This window comes from Syngnathus leptorhynchus, chromosome 21 (assembly GCF_054491065.1).
Source record: "Syngnathus leptorhynchus isolate UIUO chromosome 21, UIUO_Slep, whole genome shotgun sequence".
NCBI lineage: Eukaryota > Metazoa > Chordata > Actinopteri > Syngnathiformes > Syngnathidae > Syngnathus > Syngnathus leptorhynchus.
In genome coordinates this window covers 6,994,782-7,010,187 of record NC_141215.1, presented here as the reverse complement: position 1 = coordinate 7,010,187, position 15,406 = coordinate 6,994,782, and the positions used below count along the sequence as shown (strand labels likewise).

Genomic DNA, 15,406 nt, shown 5'->3' with positions numbered 1-15,406 from the left:
ATCACGGCCAAGGCGATTCGAGCCAGGAGTTAAATTTGATCGGCTTTTCAAAGCTTTTGGTTTGTTCAGCTTCCGGTTTAGCTGGACTACACTGCGCATGCGCAGCTGTCGCTCAATCAGATCGCCGTTACCTTTGAACCTTACTTTTTGACTGACAGCTCAATTACCCAACAAGGAGCGACTTGAATTTCCACCTCGGCCAATAGTTGAAAGCCAGGAATCCTAGACACCATAGCATGATGGACACTTCTCAGCCAATCATAATGCCAGAAGCCGCTACGTCATGCATAAACCTCAGAGCATAAACCTACGCCTTTGGCACTTTTGATGATTGCAAACATTTTCAAGCTCTTTCTCGGTCAAATCTCGTGACTACACTTGACCATTACTTTGCTTCATTGGTGATCATACTTGAATAAAAGATACAGACTGCAGAAAGAAAACATCCATGCTTTTGTTGACCCCGGTTTGGGCCGGGGGTCTCTGAAGCCACCAAGTCCACAAAGCGGGTTTCCTCCTTAGCTCAGCCCACGCACGTGTTTGGCTTGACGGCTGCACTTTGAGCAAATTCCCTGGGAACATGAGAGCAATCGCATAGGTTGGCCGGCCGGCCGGCCGCGCATTGGGCTTCTTTTGGACTTTCTGCAGCTCTCTCACCTTTTCTCCTCTGACCACATCAAATGGACGCTCGCTCCATAAAGATGATTGAGGCGGAGACATTTTGCAACAAAATGTCGCTTGTTTAATCACCGACAATGAGACCAAACAACACGGACACTTCTGAGGTAATCCCAATGTATGAACGGAGGTCAATATTTTCCTACGCGAGCAGTTGCTGTCACTTTTGTCTTACTTGGCCGCAGACACACACATCAGCTGGCATTTTGGCCGGAAATGGACCACCGCCTTAAAGTCCGCGCGCTCGGCCGGCGGGGGAGATCAGCGCGCCGCCTGTGCCGCCGCCTGTGGCGGACTGACGAAGGAGAAGTTGCAGAACATGGTCTGGTCCACGCTGTTGATGAGCGTGCGGTCGGCGCAGGACAGGCGCGGCTTCTCGTTGATGAACTCTTTGTCAAAGTTGCTGCAGTCGCTGGGGGACGTCTGCGGGCCGGCCAGGAGATGACGTGAACTCGGGCGGGTCACCGTGGAGATGAGAAGCGGCGGATGGTGAAACGTACCAAAGCGGGCTTGAAGGGCGGCGGCACCTTGCGCTGTTCCAGGGCCTTCCAGTCGGTGGCGCCAAAGAAGGCGTGCTGCCTGACGTCTCCCTTGACTCCCAGCCGCTCCTCGGGCTCCCTGACAAACAGCTGCGGGGTGGCGGGCCGGCGGCGGACGTCAAAGCGGCGCGGACGTCAAAGCGGCGCAGATGCACGCGTCCCACCTTGATGAGGATGTCCTTGGCGTCTCGAGTCAGCCAGCGGGGGTACGCCGGGTCGTCGGTGCGGACGGACTGAAAGAGCTCCTCCTCGTCCCGGCCGTGGAAGGGAGACTGACCGATGAGCATCTCGTACAGCAGGACGCCGAAGGACCACCAGTCCACCGAGCGGTTGTACTTCTGGCCCAGCAGGATCTGAACGCACGCCACCATTGTGAAAAGTCCTCCAAGAATCCCGCGGGGCGCCGCGCCGCGCCGTCACCTCGGGAGCAATGTAGTCGGGCGTCCCGCAGAAAGTGGACGTGCGCGCCTCCTCCGACATCTTCTCCTTGCACATCCCAAAGTCTGCGATCTTGACGTGTCCCTCCGAGTCCAGCAAGAGATTGTCCAGCTTCAGGTCCCTGCAGACATCAAGCAAGAAAGGACGTCAACATTTCAAGCTTCTGAGGGTTGTCCCTCGTCTCCGGCACCTGTAGATGATTCCTCTGGAGTGCAGGAATTGAAGGCCACAGACGATCTCGGCGGCGTAGAAGCTGCGGGCAGAGAGCGAGCGTGAGGGAGAGTCTCCAGGAGGCCAAGCTGGGCCAGGAGCGCCTACGTGGATCGGTGCAGGTCGAACTTGTGACATTTCTGGATGTGGAACATCAGGTCGCCTCCGTTCAGGTACTCCATCACGAAGAACAGGTTCTCCTGGAGGACGACTGGACTTGAGTCAGGAGGTCAAATGGAAGGGCGGGGCAACCTGACCTTGGTTTGGAAGGTGCAGTGCAGTTGAGTGAGGAAGGGGTTTTCCCAGGCTAAAGAGAGGACCCTCCTCTCCACCATGGTGCACTCCACGTCGTCGTCCATCAGAACCACGTCCTTCTTCAGAGCCTTGATGGCGAAAAAGCCGCCGCTGGTTTTCAGCTCGGCTAAAAACACCTGAAAAGGAAGTCGAGCCACAGCGTTTGAAAATGGATGTTGTTTTTGTCTTTGGCGAGCGAGCGAGCGAGCGTCTTCACCTTGCCAAAGCTGCCTTTGCCCAGCGTCTTGTGCAGGACAAAGTCGTCCAGGGAGAACTTGGGCCGACCCAGCGACGGCAAATCCTTAAGGTGTTCTCGCGCCGCCGGCCTGTCGGAGACGGTCGGCCCCTCCCAGGAAATACCCTGCACCTCTACCGGGAGGGGCGGCCAGCGCGTGTTCAAGAGCGCCCCCCGCTGGACGACAAACATCGAGGCGAGTACCTTTACACGCGGGCGTCGCCGAAGCCGCGCTTTCCGCCGCACCGGAGGGCATCATTCGGTTGATGTCCACGGGACCTTCCCGTCCGACCATGTCGGTTTCTCTGGTGCTCCTGGCCTAGAGGACGTCGTGGGGTTGATACGGGAAGAGTCTGGCGGAAAGGCGTCCGTCCGGTTTGGCCCGGTCCGGTCCGGTCCTGACCTGCTGTTTGCTCTCGATGACGGCCAGCGCTTCGGCCATCAGTTTCTGGTTGACCCCGCACAGGTTGGCCACTTTCTTCTGGCACTTGTGGTGGACGTTCATGCCGCATTCTAGTCGGGCCGGGCGGGGCGACAAGCGCTTGAGCACGAGGCCTCGTTACGGTGGCGTGTGGTTCAAAGCGAGGGCTCACCGTCGCATTTGAGGCCCTGCTTGGCCAGCCCCCACAAGAGGGTCCCGCAGTGCTCGCAGAAGGTGGGGCTCTTGTAGTTGTACACCTTGAACCTGTGCGGCATGTCGATCTTGAAGCGCTCCTTGTGGATCTAAAATTGCACGCCGGTGAGCGCCGAGCTAGAACAGGCAGCGGAGGTTGTTAGTCACCATGGTTTCTTTGCTGTTGACGGCCGAGCCCGTGCACTTGGCGATGACCTTGTCGATGCATTTCTTGTGGATGGCGGCGTTGCACTCTGCGGGCACGCGCAGCGCAGCGCAGCCACTCAGACCGACCGACCGCGCGACACGGCGAGCGAGGAGAAAAGAGAGCAAAACTCACGTCTGCACTGGTAACCTTGTTTGTTGAGACCCCTGGCGGAAAAACATCAGGCAAAAATGTTGAGGACCAATGCGTGGCGTGACGAGACGGCGGGCGGGCGAGCGGGCGGGCGCACCAGACAAACTCTTTGCAGACGGAGCAGAAGGTGGGCTGCGGGAAGAAGGTGGCGCTGAACTCGTGACACTTGACCACGTGAATTTTGGCCTGTTTGATGGCGCCGCGCCGATGATGGAGGGCAAACGGAGCCTCGCGCTCACATTCGCCGTCGGCCTTAGCCGCCGCGTCTGAAACAACACCACAAGATTGACGACACTTTCCAAAAACGTCTTCGGTGTGTTTTGAGATTGAGAGAATGGCGGCACCGCTTATCTCCAGGTAGTATCGAGCCTCCATGAGCAGGCGGCCCTGCGGCTTCAACTCCAACTGAGATCAAGGGGAAAAAAAAAATCAAAGTTTAATATCTGACAAACGACGCAGCTCTCTGGGAGTGAAGGAAATCAATCGGCAGTCAAGTTCTGAGGCTGCAATTCATGTCGGCGCTAACAGATGGCAACGTTGCTCACCAGAGGGCCCACGTGTGCTGTGCTGAGCTGTGCTGAGCTGTGCTGAGCTGAGCTGTACATACGCACCCACATCTCCAGCCGGCCGTTCTCCTTTTTGCAGCGCGAGGCCAGCGAGTCCAGCTCCACGGTGGCCTCCGACTTGAGCTCGGCCGTGCGGTCCTTCACCATCACGTGCATGACGCGCCCGCGGTGCACGTGGGCGTCAAAGGTGGTGCTCCACGGGGGGTACATGGTGGGCTTCTTCTGCTTGTACACCGGGCCCTTTTCTGCAGGGCGATGGAGGGAGACTGGAATTTGAACTGGAATGAATGAAGCAGCGACTCACAAACGGTGCAGCGACACATGCAGACAGACAGGTACATTCACAGGATTTCAACATTTGCGTGATATCCATTGTACTCTGTCAAATTTGGAATATGTTTTTTTCCAGAAAAAATTGTGGGCCCGTGTGCTCGCAAGCGGTTGCCAAGCGAGCACCACGTCCGTCTAAAGCGTTGACCTTCTGCCCGCCAGCTTCAGCTTATCGGCTCTCGACATCTGCTGCATTTTGTTTTGCGTTATAAGAACGTGGCAGAGATCCACTTGCATAACGGCTGCAAAAAAAAAAAGCCCGCTAAGCGTTGGGCTCATCATCTGACTGCCATCTGGGTGCGTGCGCCAGCTCGCCGTTACTTCGGAGAGCAGGTGACGGCGCGCTCGTGTCACTTCCTGTTGTTTTTCTTTGAAAAAGCAAGAGTTGTTCTTCCGCCACATTGAAGAGGAAGAAAAAAAAAAAAAGTGCTACCCTGGGCTCAAAATGAGCAGCAGGTAGAAAGAAAGAAAGAAAGATTCAGTGCTCGGGCAGCATTGCAATATATCACCACGGCAACGGGAGCGCCCTCAACTTGGCATGAAAATGCTCAAGACAACTTTGAAATCTCTGTCCCACCTGTATCGACGGCCTCCTTCATGTAAACGGCGCAGTAGGGGTTGAGCACCTCCTCCTGGTACTCCAGGCCCGGGTCCATCTCAAAGTTGGAGAAGCCGATGCGCAGGAAGGGCGACATGCTCCCCGGTGTGGACTTTCCTCGACAGATGACGAGCTGCCCTAGTTCCTGCCAGAGACACGGCGGGCAGAGGGGGGAGGGGGAGGAGAGGAGGAGGTTGGCCTCCAGAGGACCTATACGGACGACGACGACGACAGAGCTATGACATCACAGCAGATGAGCACGCTGTAGAGATTCATTTCTCTTCATTCTGACGGCATATGGAAGCCGCCAATGGCACACTTGTGTGACATTCGAGGCCCGCCTGCCCGGGCACATGTGCCACTATTAATAGAGATGAAATCCTAAACGGCCGCCGGGAACATTCACACACGTGGCCGTACGTTTTGGGACGTGGGCCTTCAGGAAGAGAGACACCCAAGAAAGGGGACCTGTCGCCTGAAAACCTTAGTGAAACTCAGGGAGGGGCCAAAGTTGGTGCGCAAAAGGGAAGTGAGATGTTGAGGTGTGAACACGTGCGCACATCACAAAACCCAAGTGGCTCATTCAAACGGAGGTTGAAGCTCCTCCCACTAAACACAACTTCCCGTCACCTCTGCAGTCATCTCACTTCCTCTCGGCTGACTCGCAGACTCGACAATTTGCAACGGGGGCCGTTTGGAATCGCCAAACGGAAACGGCTTCAACGCGAGCCGCTCTACGCCACCAAATCCGCCTTGATCGGCGGGGCTCGCTCCGCACGCGAAGGTCAGGTGCCAGCGTGCCGGCTGGCCGAGACCTTTCCGAGACCTTTCGGCTTTTTGAAGTTGACAGGAAGAGCATCCGCTCTTGCCAGGCCTTTGAGTGACACCCACCAAAAGGCAAGCACAAATCATCTCATTCGATGGCAGATGAAAAACAAAAGTCAAAACTAACCTCGAGCGGACCACAAGCTTGGTGATGAGTCGGGCAGCGAGCCAAGTGACTTGAGCGCAGCAAGTGACGCACGCCGGCCGTTCTTGTTCCCGTGATGCGTTCAAGAGCATGGGAGTATACTTCAAACGGGATGCAAATGTCAATTTTTGATACACACTTCAAATTGTTGACTTCTGTTGTATTTTCAAACTTCCAGTTTAGTCCTACCGAATGCAATATATTTTTGCTTTGAGTGTCATTTGTTAAGAAAAAAAAAAAAGAGCTTACTGTTAGTTTCCTCTCAAAATACTTCAAGAAAGTAACGCGCCCACCCCCAAGTGAATTCAATGCTGTCCTCATAATTTGTCCACAAGAGGGCGTCATTTCTCGCCTAATGACCTTTGGACTGAACAAGAAAGCACATGAGAGGGAGGTCATTCATGAATCAGATTGAGACTTCCCGCTTGGATGACTTTTGAGTCACGTCTGGGAAACAAAGATCTAGGAAGGAATAGACATTTATTTTATAACTTAACAGCAAACAAGACATTTGCATAGATGATCACAAAAAACAGCAGTCGCTCGACGTCGACACGGCCAACAAACAAGAGGAGCGACGCTTGGTAACGTGTGGAGTTTGTGGACTAAATGAAAAAAAGAAACTCTCCGGGAAACGTAAATAAAGAGCGTGGTGATAAACAGTCCAAATATGTGACTGAACGGCTAAATGGAAACTGATTTGGTGTTTTCTTGGCATGTTTTTGATCATCCTCACTCACGCAGCTTGGGAAAGAAATGTCAATTGGCATACTGGCGGTAAAAAGCCACCTTCACCCGCTCGATGTGGTGGCAAAGCTTGACGGCGGGCCCGAGCTTCAGGTCCATGCACTCCTGCACGGTGGGCAGCGTCAGCAGCAGCATGGCCTGGCCGTCAATGTCCTGCAGGGGCAGAGCAGAATGGCGCGACTTGTTGGGCTAGCTAGCGGGCGCCCCATTGGATGGCGGATCACCTGCTCCTGGAAGATGCTGGCCAGCGATGCGCAGTCGGTGGAGTTGATGAACTGGACCACCTCTTGCACGCTCCACTCCAGGGGGTTTCCGTCCAGAACCAGGGGCTCCTCCTCCTGCGTGCCAGTTGGGTTTTTCTTACCCTCAAGCTCAAAGACCTCACTTAATTAATAGCTCTGTCTCACCTGTACGTCTTCGTCTTTGGATGCTTGGTACTTGCCGAGGAGCTGCCGCGCAGAGCGCCGTCGGCCCTCTGGCGCCTCCTGGCTGCCGGTGGCGCCATCGCTGGTGCCCAGGGACTCGACCTTGCGCAGGGCCGCGGCGCGACGCGGGCGGCCCCCGACGGTCTCCGCCGAGGACGCGTCCGTCAGGTCGTCGCGAGGCTCCGAGCCGGTGCCCTCGCTGCCCGATCGCGACGCCCCGTCTTCTTCGTCTTCCTGGCTTTCCTGACGCAAGACAGGAAGGACGGAGTAAGTGATCCATCGAGCCGAGCCCCGCCCCCCCCCCCCCCAATAGATGGCAGTGGAAGCGAACCTGTCCTGAGCCGGCAAGCGTCAAACCCATGGCTGAAGATCGGCGCTTTTTCTGCACAAAAATGCTCTTCCTCTTCTTGCGCTTTGGTTTGAGCGTCTCTCCTGCTGCCGCCGCTGTGGCGCCGTCCTCGCCTCCAACCGGCTTGGGCAGCTTCCTTTTCTTGCCATAGTAATAAGCTACACAGGTCATTTGTAAATTAAAAGCAGCACGACGTGGCCCGTTGCAGTCACGCAAAATGTATTTGCCCATCATATTGCATTGCATTTTTGGGGGGTTTTGTTCCTATGACAAGCACATTGCAAACAAATGTCACTCCACCACTTACTGTATTTGGTTTTGGTCTGAACAAAGCAGCTCTCCGGGCACTTTTCGGGCACGAGCGCGGGGCCGACCAGGTTGGGGCAGCACTGCAGCTTGACGCACACTTTGCGGCAAAAGTCCGGGATGAGCTCGGCCAGGCGGACGATTTTGATGCTGGATCGGTACGTTTTCCCTTTGTATCTGAGATGGGGCGTGCCGTGCGAGTTTAACTTCCGGGAAGAGTCCGGCTCGCTACCTACCGTCCTCCTCCTCACTCACTCACTTGGCTTTCAAGGTCTCCTCCTGACAGTCCCAGCTGGGATCCTCCAGCTCCTGCAGCTCCTTCAGGACGCGGCCGGGCTTGTAGGCGGCGTTGATGAGCATGGTGAGGACCTGGGCGAGTCGCAAAGTCAGCAAAGCGGACCCGGAGATCCTCGCGGTCGCTGTGGCCTTTTCCTTTACCTCTTTGAGAACCAGGGTGCACTTGCCGGGCCCCACCGTCTGCGGCAGCTCGGAGATGCGGCCCTTGTTGAGGTACGGCCCCGAGAAGCAGCGGTGGTTGACAAACACCTTGGAGCAGCGGTAGCGACCGCTGGCTGCCACGCGGGAAAGAAAGGAAGAAGAGAAGGCGAGCACGCGTGAATGCCGCTCGGAACGTCGGCAAAGCCAAGCGGAGTCGTCACCTGCGTCGTTGGGGGCGGGCTGGCAGCGATAGGCCGGAGGCGGCTCCGCGGCGAGTGACGGTGCCAATCTGTCACGTTTCACACATGAGCCAAATGGCAATTCCAAAGAGACATCACCTTTTGATTGTTTGGGAGGGAGAGCCCGAGGCTTACTGTCGCTCCGGCTGGACCGCGACGATCATCTTCCGTTCTTTGCCACCTGCGCGGTCAGAGAGGAGCAATCTGGGTCACCTTTCTTTCAAACAGGACAGAGGGTGGTGGTGGCGCGCTTGGACGTACAGGCAGCTCTGAGGGGCGGGTTGAGGGGGTAAGCGTTGGCCTCACACCAGCCCACGGGAAAGATGTCCATGGACTCCGCGTCCACGATGGTCTCGCAACAGCGCTCGGGCACACCTGTGGGGCGGAGCGACGGCTTTACTCGAGCATTAAACTCGGTTTTTTTTTTTCTTTTACCTTCCAGTCGAAGCCACAAGAGACGTCCTCGCACTCGAGTGATCCGAGCCACGCAGATCTCCGCCGGCCGCTCGGGGTGCGCCGTCTCCAGCCACGTGTCTTCGAGGAACGCCCGAGTCTGCCACGCCTACGCATGCCCCATCCTTGTGATTCAGACCTCCGTGACGTGACACGGACAGACGGCTGGACGCCTTACGCCGGGGAAGCAGGTGTCGGGAGCGGCTTGGCCGCCGCTCTGCTTCAGGTAGTCGGCCCAGTCAAAGTCCGGGGCCCGGTAGCCGCGCGGCCGCCCCAAAGCCACGCCATTCTTCAGGCACCAACGGATGGGCATGATGCCCGCAGAGTTGGCGTGACACAACGCCGAACGCGGCTCGCCGTCGCCCGTCAGGTCGTCCGCGGTGACTCGGAAGTAGTTCTCGTCGAAAACCTGCAACGGGGTCGGGGCGTCGGGGTTGACAGCCGCTCTTTCTGTCCTCACTGATCAGATTTGAAAAGGGTCACCTTGGTGACGGAAACGGGGCAGATCTGCAGGCGCTCCCACGGAGAGACCATCTCCAGCTTCATGCCCACCTTGAAGGCGTGCGCAGGCAGGTCGGCGTGGTCCTGACACGGCGGGCGGGGGCGGGTCAACTGTTAATCGTTGACAAACAAAGTGTGAGATGGCCACAGAGGCGCTCGCTCACCTTGAACACCTCCGGCGGCACGGCGCTCGTCTCTCCGTCTCGTCCGGCGTCCTCCAAAGCTTGCTGCCAGTCGGCGGCGCTCTTGAGACTTTGCAATTCTGTGACGATTCAAAAAGGATGTTTCGATTATTATTTTTTTGCAAAAGCAGCGGCGGATGTTACCTGCGGGGGGCTCTAAAGCCAGCCGCTTCTCCCGGGCCCAGCCGAGGGGCCGCAGCCTGATGTCCAGGTAAAAGAGCCACGCGTCGCGAGCCCGGTGCTCGTCCGAGAGGCCGGCGAGGCGCAGACGGAGCCGGCCGCCCACGTTGCGGACCACGCGCACCGGCCAGTACAGAAAGGGGTCCGACGCGTCGCGGAGTTCCAGGACCGATCCCGGCGCCATCAGCTCCACTGTGTTCTTCCCTCGCAGCGGCTAGGCAAACAAAAATGGAGCAAGCTCCGCTAAATCGTGTGAACAAAAAAAAAAAACACCTTCGCTAATGTGGCCCAAAACCTTTACGCACACTCACCCCCTCGAGCAGGTTAGCCGGCGCCGTCCTGGCGCCGGTCAAGTCGCCAACCAGAAACTCGGTCCAATCTGCGTGTTTCTCCTTGATGGCTGCAATGACGCACAAAACAAAAACACATAGAAGAAAAAAAAATCATGTGCTCTCAACACTTTCTACTATGGATTGTTGACATTGGCCAAATGTTTTTTTTGCTTTTCCATTTTGCTGGCGCTTGGCATGCACGCAAGCACACAAGCACTCCTGTGTGCACAAATAGATCAACTATTTTTACATGTCTTGCGCTGCCCGCCCCCCCCCCAAGTTCTTTGCGTTTCCATCCCAAAGGCAGCTTACACACACATGCTCACATCAAGCGCATAATTAACCTTGAGGGAGGGGCTTCTCACTTCCTCCCCATCACGCATGCACATGACAGGCTGACAGGCTAAGCACAAAAGCTCCAGTCTTGCTAAATACACGCCGCCGCAAATAAGTATGCATGAAATTAGCATACTTTGCTTTTTGGATGGTTGTGGAGGGCTCAAACCTTTGACTTCCATTTTTATGCTGAGTCCAGGGATTTTTTTTCTTGTGACGGGAGTGGAACAGGAGTGAAAATTCCCTCCAGTCGCTCGCCTTGCTGACCTCGAGGCGCCGACCGCAGCCAAAACACGGCGCGAGCATGCGGGGAATGTCATCCTTGTGCAATTAACACTTTACTGCAAGCGCGGGAATGCCACGAGTCAACGGCAGCATCCACTTGATTTCTTTTTTCAATGGAGGGGGTTGTGCTACAGGCTCAAATGGCCATTTAATAAGAGTGCGACTTTTGTGCCGCGTCAGCGATCGGCGGCAGACGTTTTTATCTGCCGCGCGCAGTCGGCGTTATCGCAAACTACCACCAATGCAAGGTGCGCTCGTTTTGTGCCCGTCACTTATCTCACGCCGTGCAAGCGGCAAAAAAAGCTGGGAGGTCACATCCTATGAGGGGAAAGTGGTGTGTGGGGGGGGGGGGGGGTCGTGCAGCGCCTTACCTTTTCTCAGCTTATCTGAGAGACAAAAAGAGAGCAAAGTGGATGATGGAGCAGCATGAAATAGCCGCAGAGTGTCGTCAGTGGTTCCCAACCGCTGCGGGCTGTGAAATGGATCCAATTTGACAAAATTCCCCCGCCCCCCCTCCCGCGGTTGGGAAACACCGCCTCGCGTTGGCAACGCACCTTTCGGGGGCGTGAGGGTCTTGCTGTTGCGGGCGCACCAGCCCACCGGGTGCAGCTCGGCGGTCATGACGTCGCACCAGAAGTCGGCCTTGCGGTCGTGGGCGTAGCCGCTGAAGCGCAGCAGCAGCAGCTGGCCGCAGGTGGCCACCACCGTGGCCACCCAGTAGGTGTCGGGCGCCTCCTTGTTGGCCACCTCCAGCTTCATGCCGGGCTGGAAGCTGCTCTGCAGGCTCACCTCCACCTGAACCACAGACACGCTAAGCATGCTAACGCCGGGGCATTCCTTCTTTTGGGTGGGACTCACGTGTTTGAAGGCGCCGTGCGGGGCGCTGGCGGCCCCCATCTCATCCATGTGCTCCTGCCAGTTAAACTCCACCTCCTCCTCCACGGCCTCTGTCTCTGATTTGAAAACAAAACCCACAGCAGAATGACGCACAGTTCAGGTTCGCTTTTTTTTTTCTTTTTCCAGGAAGTAGCAAGGATCCCTGGAAAAAAGACACCTAAAATGGCTGCTAAAGCCAAAATGGCTGACGTCCTGTGCTTGTGTGGGTCTGCTGAAGGCAAACAGGCTTTACTGGGATTTCTTTTTTTTTTTTTTTAGTCTCCTCACCTGAGTGGAGCTCCTCCTCCTTCCCGTTAATGGGACAGGCGGGCGGCTTGGGCACCTGATCCTGGACCAGCGACTGCATCCTTGCAAGCTCAGACCTGGTCACCGCATGGCACGCTTGGTCCCAAACGCCTGCGGAGCAAAAACGCAAGTTGCCGACAAATAAAACGACGGGAAAAGCGCTAAGCCCCAAACGCCTAGGCTGCTGTTATCATTCCCCCCCCGCAAGGCGTACGAGGTTCCGGCAGCCGCAGGCCGCGCGTGGCACGGCCGCCATCAGATAAGCGGCAAAGCGGCAGAACTGGAAAGACACGAGCCGCACTCAAAATAGCGCATTCATCTCATGCTTTCTTTTGACACGAGAGCGAAAGAAAGCAAAAACAATTACCGTCATGATACAATCAGCAGTTGAATTGTCTGGGAAATCGAACAATAATTACGCAAATAAGCCATTTGAAGCAAATCTCTGAAAATTCGATCAAGTTGTTTGAGAACAAGTTGGGCAAAAAAAAAGAAAATAATTGGCCGCTAGGAGGATGCTCCTCTGCTTTGATTTGCGTCAAGAAAAACAAGAGGAAAGAATTTTGTCATTTGCCGGCCCAATTTATGATGTGTGCAAACCTATTTGACACGCTTGATCCTTTTCTCAGGGGGGGGGGGGTCCCAAGAATGTTCTCCTTCCTTCATGTTTTTCTGAAGAGGCAAAATGGCCGAATGACTCACGCGCAAGCCACCCATTGGATCGATCCATTTTTGTTGTTTCATGCTGGGCGGGTTTGGAATCTTGGACTGTTTGGAGCCCAGAGATGAGTGGATCTGGGTGATGCTAATCATGTTGACAAAATGAAGCACATCAGCGCGGCCTTCCTTGAAAGACGCAAATGCCAAGCTTGTTTTTGCAAAAGGGGCTTGGACTTCCATCTTTCTTCTGCTCATCGATGAGCCGGGTGCACGCGGCTTGCCCGAAAGCGGCGCCAAAAGCTTTAATGGGGGATTTAGCAGATTAGCTAGCGCCGCACGGCCGCGCCTTAGATTGCATTAGCGCCTATTCAAGGGTTCAACTCCTCTTTTAGACTCACCCGCAGAGGTGCCCCGGCCGGGAGCTTCCTTCGATTCCAACACCTGCCGCTGCTTATTCCACCTCTCGCTTTTCCTTCAAGTCCTCAATGACGCCTTGGGAAAGGAGCGGATTTTTACTTTACACGAGAAAAGCCTCACCACACAGCCATATTAAGGGGGAAAATGGAAAAACGGGGAAAAAAGATGCAATCAACTTTTCAAACTAAAAGGTTGTATTTTTGAAGAAAAAACTTTTCAGCAACCAACCAAGTCATCTGAAAAGTTTTCTGGATGAAAATATGTATTGTCTAGAGAGATTTTTTTTCATATATAGGAAAAAGATTAAAATAGCGTCGCAATTTCCATTTTTTTTAAAGAATTTCCATACTGTTGATCTGATTTAAAATATATATCTCTTTTTGAGGGATTGTCTGATCCAGCTCAGCCTTCATTTTAATCTGCCCGAATAAAAAAAAAGGGCAGCAACGAGCAATAAAAGTCAGCTCAACTGCACGATTTTGGTCATACAAAGCGATCAAAGTGAAAGCGGATGTTGTGGCGTTGGGGGGGGGTAGGGGGGTAGGGGGCGGAGAGGAAGAGGAGGCTGAGGAGCAGGCTGCCTCGGCGGCGTTTCATGTACTTTGCACACTCCAGAGTGCGGCGGAAAAAAACCCGCACGCGCTCACCCCGTGCACACTTTTCATTTAATTCACTAAATCTCGCGTGTGCGCACCAAAAGAGACCAAAGCGGGCAGTTGGCACGGCGCGGATGTATTTTTTCCTCGCTCAAAAGATCTTTTAAAGTGGCAATTAGTCAGCGCAGCGCCATGTTGGTCGGAGTGACGCTGCCTTTGGTAGTTTCTCTTGGATGACTTTTTGGGAAACGCACCTTTCGTTCGCTACCACTTTAAATAGAAAAAAAGTGAGTCATCAGCATGAGAGCCATTAAGCTTATTTCTAAACGGCGGTCGATACGCGTTCAAAAACGACATTTCCGGGTCAAAATTACAACCGCATCACAAAGATGGGTTATTAACACGAGACACTTGAAGCAAGCCAAAAGTCTATAGCTCCCCGCGAAGCGTCAACGGAGCTTTCAAACAAGAGGAATGAAGTCCCTCCGTGGTCAGTTGGTCGACCAAAAGCGCCAAATACAAACGGAAAGAGCCCCCTCCCACGCAGCGGAGTAGTCACCTGTCTTACCTGTCCGAGTTTTGTCCTCCCCCCTCCCCCTCTTGTTATTCCAGGACACTTCCGGCCGGAACCCCCGCTGGGTTTGCTCCTGCCTCGCTTCGCTTCGCTTCGCCTCGCCTCGCCTCGTCTCGGCACTCAGCACGTCTCTCCGCTCCCGCTGCTACCTCCGTTCCAATATGGCATCTCGCTTCTGCGCAAGCGCAAAACATCGACCCCTCGTCTGAAGCTTTCAATGACCTTTAAGTGCAGTCAAAAACAAACAAACAAGAATTTCGCAAGTGAGACTCAGTTACAGTTCGGGACTCAAGTCGACATTTTGATCAAGATACTGCCAAATTAAACCATCAAAAGACTAGAAAATACACCTAATTGACCAATATTAGACGTTAGTTCACACCAAGAGTTGAGCAAAAGCATTCAAAACTCGTTTGTCTGCTTACTTGGCTCACACGCAAAAGCACCGTAGAGTTTACCCGTATTTTCTTTCTTTTCAACTTTTCTTTCTCATGCTCTCCGGTATTGGCGTCAATTGCGCGTCTCTTCCTTGTTCCAGTCAACAGTAGCCTCTAGTGGCGAAGAGCAACGCAGCAAAGCTTTATGACGGAGACACATTAAAGAGAACAAAGTCAACTTTAACGTCGCTCTTTGGTGCTTTCACATCACGTGGAAGAAAAGAGACCTCAAAGAACTATAGTTTGCCCCCCCCCCCCCAAACATCGCCAATGTTATTTCATTTTTGTGTCGCGGTTGTTTCCGGAAACCCCCTTCAGAAACTCGTGACTGTCACACACAACCACATCGCCGTTATCATCCTCCAATAATATTTGGACAACTTTTTAGAACTAGATCTCAAGATGGCAGAAAACAGAAAGTAATAAGAAGCGAATTTCCCGAATCTATGAATCAAGTTTCTGGACGTGAATTCTTAAATGCAATTTTTATGCCATTTAAGTATCCCTGGAAGCCCATGATTAGAATTTGCAGAGCATGACATGAACCCCTCCTTCCGCCTACTCCCCGAAAACAAAAACCCGAACGAGCGAGCGAGCGAGCGAGCGCCCAGGGTTGCAGGTTGAACAGATGGTGGGCGCATGCGTGTTTCGCCATTAATCTGCTCCCGAAGAGGCTTTCCCGTGCGGCTAACAGCGGATTAATGTGCCTGCCTGCCTGCCTGCCTGCTTGCTTGCCTGCTTTACACCCAAATGAGGCGCTTTGTTTACTTGTTAAATCTTAAACTGCTTCTTCCAGGATAAAACTTAAGTGAAGTAATCATTGAAATGTTTTGGCTTGAACCAGACATTCCAAATTAAATTCATGTACAAATCAATTTAGAAAATATAAACAAAATAATTCAAAATAAATCGACATAGGTAGACATGTCGGACCACAA

At 54.1% G+C, this 15,406-nt stretch overlaps 2 protein-coding genes across 8 annotated transcripts; both read right to left on the bottom strand.

Annotated features, from left to right (window-relative positions):
* Positions 1 to 938: 938 nt before the first annotated feature.
* prkcq (protein kinase C, theta) lies at positions 939 to 6,228 on the bottom strand. Of its 4 annotated transcripts, none has more exons than XM_085901714.1 (18): positions 5,812 to 6,228; positions 4,839 to 5,004; positions 3,977 to 4,209; positions 3,710 to 3,770; positions 3,463 to 3,631; positions 3,348 to 3,379; positions 3,176 to 3,261; positions 2,988 to 3,117; positions 2,798 to 2,907; positions 2,599 to 2,713; positions 2,377 to 2,528; positions 2,123 to 2,296; positions 1,974 to 2,065; positions 1,846 to 1,908; positions 1,638 to 1,776; positions 1,382 to 1,570; positions 1,179 to 1,307; positions 939 to 1,101 (listed from the first exon to the last, which is right to left on the bottom strand). In XM_085901714.1, the coding sequence occupies exons 1-18, from the start codon at positions 6,226 to 6,228 to the stop codon at positions 940 to 942; spliced, it is 2,619 nt and encodes an 872-aa protein (XP_085757840.1). In that variant the 3' UTR covers position 939. The 4 variants fall into 4 exon arrangements, with proteins under 4 accessions (XP_085757840.1, XP_085757841.1, XP_085757842.1 ...); XM_085901715.1 differs by having other exon boundaries at positions 3,977 to 4,176; XM_085901716.1 differs by having other exon boundaries at positions 4,839 to 5,930; positions 6,079 to 6,198.
* Positions 6,229 to 6,292: 64 nt separating this feature from the next.
* Positions 6,293 to 14,697, bottom strand: sfmbt2 (Scm like with four mbt domains 2). 4 transcript variants are annotated; one of them, XM_085901711.1, is made up of 23 exons: positions 14,457 to 14,697; positions 14,017 to 14,253; positions 12,843 to 12,936; positions 11,767 to 11,895; positions 11,461 to 11,555; positions 11,157 to 11,397; positions 10,974 to 10,988; positions 9,961 to 10,049; positions 9,614 to 9,863; positions 9,452 to 9,549; positions 9,270 to 9,371; positions 8,965 to 9,195; positions 8,769 to 8,895; positions 8,595 to 8,708; positions 8,469 to 8,514; positions 8,316 to 8,383; positions 8,095 to 8,228; positions 7,916 to 8,025; positions 7,658 to 7,833; positions 7,333 to 7,508; positions 6,984 to 7,244; positions 6,801 to 6,914; positions 6,293 to 6,729 (listed from the first exon to the last, which is right to left on the bottom strand). In XM_085901711.1, the coding sequence occupies exons 4-23, from the start codon at positions 11,843 to 11,845 to the stop codon at positions 6,589 to 6,591; spliced, it is 2,667 nt and encodes an 888-aa protein (XP_085757837.1). In that variant the 5' UTR covers positions 11,846 to 11,895; positions 12,843 to 12,936; positions 14,017 to 14,253; positions 14,457 to 14,697; the 3' UTR covers positions 6,293 to 6,588. The 4 variants fall into 4 exon arrangements, with proteins under 4 accessions (XP_085757837.1, XP_085757835.1, XP_085757838.1 ...); XM_085901709.1 differs by having other exon boundaries at positions 14,026 to 14,253; XM_085901712.1 differs by having other exon boundaries at positions 14,026 to 14,253; positions 14,490 to 14,697.
* Between the last annotated feature and the right edge of the window lie 709 nt (positions 14,698 to 15,406).

Bases quoted from the DNA above. Each gene is read 5' to 3' on its own strand.
- prkcq (XM_085901714.1), bottom strand. From the start codon at position 6,228: ATGACCTCCCTCTCATGTGCTTTCTTGTTCAGTCCAAAGGTCATTAGG. The intron at 3,380-3,462 runs GTGCGCCCGCCC...TTTTTCCGCCAG, and splicing joins GTCTGCAAAGAGTTTGTCTG to GGGTCTCAACAAACAAGGTT. The intron at 1,777-1,845 runs GTGCCGGAGACG...TGATGTCTGCAG, and splicing joins TCCAGAGGAATCATCTACAG to GGACCTGAAGCTGGACAATC.
- sfmbt2 (XM_085901711.1), bottom strand. From the start codon at position 11,845: ATGCAGTCGCTGGTCCAGGATCAGGTGCCCAAGCCGCCCGCCTGTCCC. The intron at 9,864-9,960 runs GTGAGTGTGCGT...TTGTTTGCCTAG, and splicing joins CGGCTAACCTGCTCGAGGGG to CCGCTGCGAGGGAAGAACAC. The intron at 9,372-9,451 runs GTGAGCGAGCGC...CCGCCGTGTCAG, and splicing joins TGCCGCCGGAGGTGTTCAAG to GACCACGCCGACCTGCCTGC.